Genomic DNA, 6,914 nt, shown 5'->3' with positions numbered 1-6,914 from the left:
GCCCTGTAGATGAGACTTATACAGTGATAGGTGAATTAGAATGGCTACTGCATTAATTTTTGCTTTCTTGAGCTTTTGCTGCCACAGCAGACTTAAATTTATGTTTCAACAGAGATACTGAATGATGGAACTGAAGGAAGGAAGGAAATGTGCAGAGATAATAAAAACAGTTCAGAAAGGGCAATCAAAAGTGGCTGGGAATTCCTTAAAATAAACTTCTCCAATTTTTCACCTCAGCTGCTAGGTAAAGTAATATTTCCAGGAAAGGTGAATTGCAGCACTTACATAATATGAGGGAAAGGCCAGAGAGCTGCTGATGGGGAGAGAACCCCTGCTTATCTACTAAGTTAGATTCATATACTTCATGCTATGGAGACTTAAATGTTCCACAAAACAAACTAAATGGATAGCTGCAGGTATAAATACATGTATGGTTGTTAGAGCCATTCACAAACTGTTATGGAAATACTGGGCTGCTGTCAGGGTCTCATCTTAAAGGCCAGTGGTGCTAGCCCTGATGAAAGCACAGCTCATGAGTTCTCTACAAAGAGAAATTGAACCCTTATATTCAGAGAAGGAAGCTAGGTTCAAATGTTTAGACTTTAAATGCCTTTCTGTACTGTTAGGAACAAAGTTTAGAAATAGTTTCTATACCCTTTCAGTTGCAGTAAACACCAGACTACTGTTTGTAATTCAGCATTCCTCAGAGCTGGCTGGCTGAAAAGAATCCATCAAAAGTTACATTGATCAGGCTATGCTGCCTCTGAAAACAGCAGTTCTGCTCCCCATCCTAGCCCACACACATCATTCTGCAGTCATCAACTCAACCACAAAAGGGGAACTGAGCAGCATGCATGAGAATTGGGTTAAAAGCTAGATCCGTGAATTCAACCTATAAATCAGAGGCTCCTAGGGACAGTCTATCCTGATATTAATAATTAGTTAACAAGCTACGACCCTGTACTGCCTTATTGCCACCTTGTTTCAGAACAAAGAAAGGAAAGGTATATGTTCTTTAAGAAGATCAGATGTACAAATTTAAATCTTTATTTGAGAAGAGCAAATGATCCAGTGGACTTTTCAAAAATGCAGTCCAGGGCAAGGAGCCAAGTATACAGAGTGGAGTCATAAAAATAATCCCAAGAAATTAGCGTGTCCCTCTTCATGCCTACTTTTTTTTTTTTTTTTTTTTTAATTGGGGTTGGGGAGGTAGGAAGGGAGAAGCCAGGAAGCATTATTTGCCAATGAACCGAGGTGGTCGTTTCTCCTTGAAGGCAGCCATCCCTTCCTGACGGTCTCTTGTGGGAATATTCTGTGTTTAAAAAAAAAAAAAAAAAAGCATTTATTTGACAAATTTAGTATCATTTTTAAGTACCAATTAATTTGGAAGTAGTGGTCTCAGACCTTTTGCAGATTGCAAGATGTACCATTGAAGCAAAAGCCATTAGGCAAATAAAGAGACAGGGTTGTAGTAAAAATCACAGCGTCCAAGACAAAGACCAGAAATCAAGAAAATTACATAAAGTTTTCCATTCATTTAGTAGTCCTGAGAGGCACAGTAGTTAAATGGTTAATTAAGAAAGGTACCTGCTCTCAAAACCTGTCAGAAAGAATGACTATGGGAGGAATCTCAGTTTAAGATGAAAACTGTTAGTAAAACTCACACTGTAATTAATGTATTGCTGAAACTGCAGGATTATACAGTAACTTCCCACTGAAGGTTATTTATTTAAGGATGGACTTTGGTCTCAGGCAAGCTGAGAGAGGCAGCTATGCATGAACAGTTAACGCTATAATACAGACATCTGGAACTGCACTTGAATTATGTTTCGAAGCTTCAGATTTAGTTGTTCAGCTGTCTTCTGTTATAGAGGAGAAAGTACAGTAGGATGCTGGGAGTATCTGGCTTTAGAAAATGTGCAGTAATTACTCTTTTTGGGAACGTAGGCTGAAGGTAACCTACCTGGGCATAACACATGCCTTCAATGGCCATCCCTGATGCAATATCAACCTGCAGATGAGAGGAAAGAAAAGAGACACACCCTCAAAACAAACATTCATATTTAGTGACCGGCATAAAACTTCACTGCTGTATTAGAACTGGAGTGCTACAATCTGTAGAACAAAATCCTGTATTAATTTTGTCTTTAAAGCAAGTCTTTAAAAGAACCTGAAAAGTGTCTAAATGCCTTGTTTCAACAAGGATTACAGTTTATCTGTTATAAACGTTTTTATTGTAGTAATTTCAAAGAGCTGCTTATCTGCTTCCTTTACCTCAGTATTTTTTAAAAAATTACCTCAATTCCTCTGTTTATTGCCAGTTTTCCCATTTTCACAGCAATTGGAGCCTTTATTAAAAACAAAACAAAAAAAAAAAGCAACAAATTTTAAAATAATTGAAGCCACACTGGTTCACAATACAACAGTTATAGTAGTAGCACTACCCTACCTCCAATTGAGTTTTAATCTATAGAAATTTGCACTAAGTTAACTTATAGAATTTGGCATTATCTACAGTGAGTAAGAGATGTACACAGTGCAAGCTGTCAATGTGTCTTGCAGGTCTGGGAGGAAAACTGTCCTATGGGTTAAGCAACTGGATGCTAAGTTCCTACAGAAGCTGCATTCACAAGCAAGGTCAGAATTAGACTTTTTCAGATACCAAGACTTTAGTATTTCACAAAATGGAATTTCAGTTGTTTGTTCTTTCTTAAGGGAACCAGAAATTACTTCTTTGCATTGACAATACAAATAACATACTGACCTGAGGAAGGATTTCTTTGGCTAAAGTTAATGCTCTCTGGTAAGCTGCATCTCCCTCCTCATTTTGGGGTACTGCGTGATTTACTAATCCCATTGAGAAGGCTTCTTGTCCATCAATTTGTCTACCCGTGAAAATGAGTTCCTTTGCAAGACCTACTCCAACACATCTGGGCAGGCGCTGGGTTCCACCTTATGACAAGAGCAAGAACATTGTTTACCATTTCTAGAAGTGCTAAAGGAAGCAACAGAATTTTGTCTCTTTACGTAAAAGGAAGCCTGAAAAATGAAGGGATCGTGTATTTCTTTTAACAACTACTTGCTGAACATGTCAACATTTGCAAAGCATCTGAAAGTCTTCAGCATCCCTGTGAATATTTTGATAAAGTGGAAAAAGAGTAAAGGGACTTTCCTAGACTGACAGCAAGTCAGAGACAGTTCTCAATTCAGAGATCTCCTGGGTCACTAGAAGATGTTATTTAAACTCAAAACCAAAACAGAACACACTTCAGGTGCTCTAATAGTAAAATATTTGCTGTACAGCTGAGTAAGTAAGAGACTGAGTATATAATGAAGGTACCTGCTCCTGGAAGAAGCCCTCTTGTGGTCTCAATAAGGCCCATTTTAGCTGATGAGGCTATTTAATAACAACAGAAAAGAAAGTATGCAGTTTAGTTCAGTTTATATTTTTCTCCAGGTTACTAGAAATTGCTTAATCAATGTCCATCTCAAGTCAGATGAGGGATATATAATATGGCTGCTTACCCCTAATGGAGCATTTTTATATAGAAAAATGAACCTTGGGTACCACAGTAGATGAACTGTAATGGGTGGAAGAATGGAAATGAAAGAATCGAGGCTTTTGTTCCAAGCTAATTTAAGCAGGAAAAGTTAGATCTAACTAGAGTGCTGATGCAATACTTCATAAGAACTATTGAATCCCATTAATAGTTTTCTAGAGGAATTGTCTAATATTGTCTAAAAATAGGCTGTATTTTTTTAATGTAAGGAAATTACTTCCCCAATAGAAACCAAATGTCACAGTATCTGGACAAATGCCTACTCATTTCCTGAACTGTGTAAGTTCCTCTTCTAGCCTACTGGCTTCTAGTAAGTCAGCTATCACAAGGATACGCTCTCTTTAAAATATAGTCGCTGATTACAAGAAGAACCCTACATTAAGCAACACACAAACCTGCTACTCGAAGGTCACAAGCTAACGCCATTTCTAGTCCACCGCCCAATGCGTAGCCATCTATTGCAGCAATTGTGGGTACAGGCAGGGCAGCTGGAAAAGACAATACAGATTATAAACTTTTGTTCCCAGAATTCTGTTGCACTCACTTCTGGAAATTTTAAATGCCTACATTCTAAAGTATTTAGTAGTTCTTTGTTATGACTGTCCTGCTGTTCTGACTGGTATCTCAATCAGATTTGACTTTGGTATCTCTCTAGTGAGACCTAAAAAAAGAGGGGTGGGAAGTATCAGATATATAAAAAAAAAAAAAAAAAAAAAAAACACCACCACAACCCTGACACTCAGCAAATACATTCAGAGGTCTAAGTCCCTTGTTCTTGGGTCAGCACCATGTCAGGAACACTTTTGAGTATATATTAAAAGCAAGACAACCAACATCACTCATTTTTTCTAGCATTGTTTCCCAAGGATTACATGAAATTTTATATAGAATGCTTTGTTAAAAGCAGATACTTTTATGTATGTCTGTGCACTGCTCTTCATCTTAGAGAAGTCAGTACTGAAATGTAATCTTGTCCTTGGAATGGCAGCAGTATAGTTGGTATTTAGCTCTCATCAGATCTTTGTATCAGGCTTAAGCTGGAGCCACCTGAGGAGCCAGTCGGAGACAAATTTTCCAATTGAGATAATCATTTACCTATTTCATCCATGAGATTTCTCAGCCTTTTAACAAAATGTCCAACTTCTGCATCATCCATCTGTGCACGCTCCTTTAAGTCCGCACCTAAATTGCACGAGACAAAACAGTAAGAATTCAGGGAAAGAGACATCTCAACTGTATTCCCTTCTGCCACACCTCAGGACAGACCACTTCAGAAGTCTTGAAATGCAGTATTCTGGCTAAATAAGGTCATGGGAAGCTCTGGAATGTAGACATTTGGGTTGGAGCAGTGGCTAGAGTATACCCTGTGAACAGTTTTCAGAGGAGCACCAATCTATGATCCTAATCCATAAAACTGGAAACCAAGGACTCCAAAACCAGAGGCACCTGGGCTTGAAGGTGGTTATATACGGAAAACAAAGGATAGCACAGAGAAGAAAGTGTGTGAGCCACAGAGCCTGCGTGGCTCACTGTCACACGTCTTCATCACTACAGCAGAGAGACATACAAGCAAAAGAGAGAACATGTTATTTGCTACTCAAAAGCCAACCTGTTTCTCTTTTAGCACACATTTCCAACTGCTTTTCTACACAATCTGATCAGCACACAACCCTAGCAGCCAGTGATTTTTTTTTTAACAATAGTTTGCAGACCTTGTTACCTACCAGCACAAAATACGCCCTTCACTTCGCTCTTGAACACCACCACACGAACTTTCTCATCAAAGCGGAGCTGTTCCAGAGCGCTAAAAAGCTGTAAGAGTACACATAAAAGAAGAAAATCTTTAAGCATATAGATGTATATACCAAAGTTATAGCAAACTCCTAATCTATGCCTTTTTAATTCCGCCCCCCCTTTTTACTCCTGTGAAGGTGCCAGGAATTTCCTGGAAATCACATATGTGGACCTAGCAGGATTCTTGCATGACAGCCTCAGAACAACAGCTTTCCCCATCTATTTTTTACTGCCAGTCCAACATGAACCCTTGCTGTCCCTTAAACCCTCCTGCCTGACAAAGAATAAGCCAGACGCTTGCTGGAAAGTATCAACCTTGAGCAGAGCACCAAACCTCTGCTATGGTGTGACAACGAGTATGACTTTGTTGTAATTACTCAAGTGATGATATTAACTTGAATCTGAGTTAGCTGACTTAAATAATGGCAATGTGTCTGCTCCCCCTCTGAAGCTACTGCAATATTGACACACAACAATCTGCCTCTTCCAAACGCAGCCTCCGCTGACTTTCAGCAAGAGATTAAGACTTTGTTTCTGATTTCCCATTTATTCTCGTCACACTTAATTATCGATCTGGATCCCAAACACATTTACAGGTCAGGGCCATACTCACTTCATTTACAAATACTTTTCCCAATGAATTTCTTGCATGGGGTCGGTTCATTAGGATTTCAGCAATACCTTAGTAATAGGAGACAATTTCAGTTACACTTCATTAAATACACTGACACGGTAATTCAACTGGGAACAATATCTGCAAATGCAGCATCTTCTCTTCCCTGAAAACGCATGTAAGTACATTCTGAAGCCATCCATTATTTTAAAAGTGGAGGTGCCACGAAATCCAGGAAAATTAGTGCCAGGAAATTGCCTATGACATCCAGTGTTGCAGGACGGACAAGATTCGACAGCATTACAGATAAAACAAATAAGCAGGTGTTTAAAAACCAAGCATGACATCCAGGAATGTGTCTTAGAAACACTGCAGGAATGGGAAAAAATCTGTGTTAGGTTTCTGGTTTAAGTGCTACTTATCTCAGGTTTTAATGCACGGTGTTACTGTGTTCAACTATGTCCCATCATGAAAAAAAAACACCTTTAATTGCACGTGGGCAGCACGAACTCCCAGTTCACGCTCCAGAACTGCTTGGGAATTGCAGCCCCGATTCACTCACAGCTAAGGAGCCCCTCAGCGGGCAGGACTTCACCCAACACCGCCAGGTCCAGGCGGCAACACGCGACCACAGCCACCTCTGCCCCCTTTGTGCTCTGCAAACCGGGCTCTGGGCGCTCCGGGGCTGCTTTCCAGGGCTGCGACCATTTCGTGAAGGCGACCGCCTCCTTCCTCACCCGCTGCCGCCCGCCGGCTCCGCGGCTCACGGCCACCCAGGAGGGCACGGGGGGACCCCTGGGGGACCTCGCTGCCGGTCGCCCGGCCCAGCCCCGCTTCCCCCCGCACTCACCGCCGCCCTCCCCGCCGACCAGCACCTCCGCACCCCGCCGCGGGGCGGCCGCGGGGGCCCCTCCGCGGGCCCAGCGCAGCAGCAGCCGCCCCCCAGC

General features: G+C 41.1%; 1 protein-coding gene across 1 annotated transcript; it reads right to left on the bottom strand.

Moving 5' to 3' along the window:
- Window positions 1-1,009: 1,009 nt before the first annotated feature.
- Window positions 1,010-6,881, bottom strand: ECHDC2 (enoyl-CoA hydratase domain containing 2). Its single transcript, XM_032192042.1, has 10 exons — window positions 6,818-6,881; window positions 5,968-6,035; window positions 5,285-5,372; window positions 4,656-4,742; window positions 3,956-4,048; window positions 3,341-3,397; window positions 2,765-2,952; window positions 2,298-2,348; window positions 1,964-2,011; window positions 1,010-1,312 (listed from the first exon to the last, which is right to left on the bottom strand). Exons 2-10 carry the CDS (start codon window positions 6,016-6,018, stop codon window positions 1,235-1,237), a joined length of 741 nt encoding a protein of 246 aa, XP_032047933.1. The 5' UTR covers window positions 6,019-6,035; window positions 6,818-6,881; the 3' UTR covers window positions 1,010-1,234.
- Window positions 6,882-6,914: the final 33 nt, after the last annotated feature.

This window comes from Aythya fuligula, chromosome 8 (genome assembly GCF_009819795.1).
Source record: "Aythya fuligula isolate bAytFul2 chromosome 8, bAytFul2.pri, whole genome shotgun sequence".
NCBI classification, from domain to species: domain Eukaryota; kingdom Metazoa; phylum Chordata; class Aves; order Anseriformes; family Anatidae; genus Aythya; species Aythya fuligula.
The sequence above is the reverse complement of the archived record's forward strand: the minus strand, read 5'-3'. Positions and strand labels throughout refer to the sequence as shown.

Coding starts and splice junctions, on each gene's coding strand:
- ECHDC2 (XM_032192042.1), bottom strand. CDS start 6,018: ATGAACCGACCCCATGCAAGAAATTCATTGGGAAAAGTATTTGTAAAT. Junction 4,049..4,655: donor AAATCTCATGGATGAAATAG/GTAAATGATTAT, acceptor TGTCTTTTCCAG/CTGCCCTGCCTGTACCCACA. Junction 2,953..3,340: donor AGGGCTTCTTCCAGGAGCAG/GTACCTTCATTA, acceptor TCTTGTCATAAG/GTGGAACCCAGCGCCTGCCC.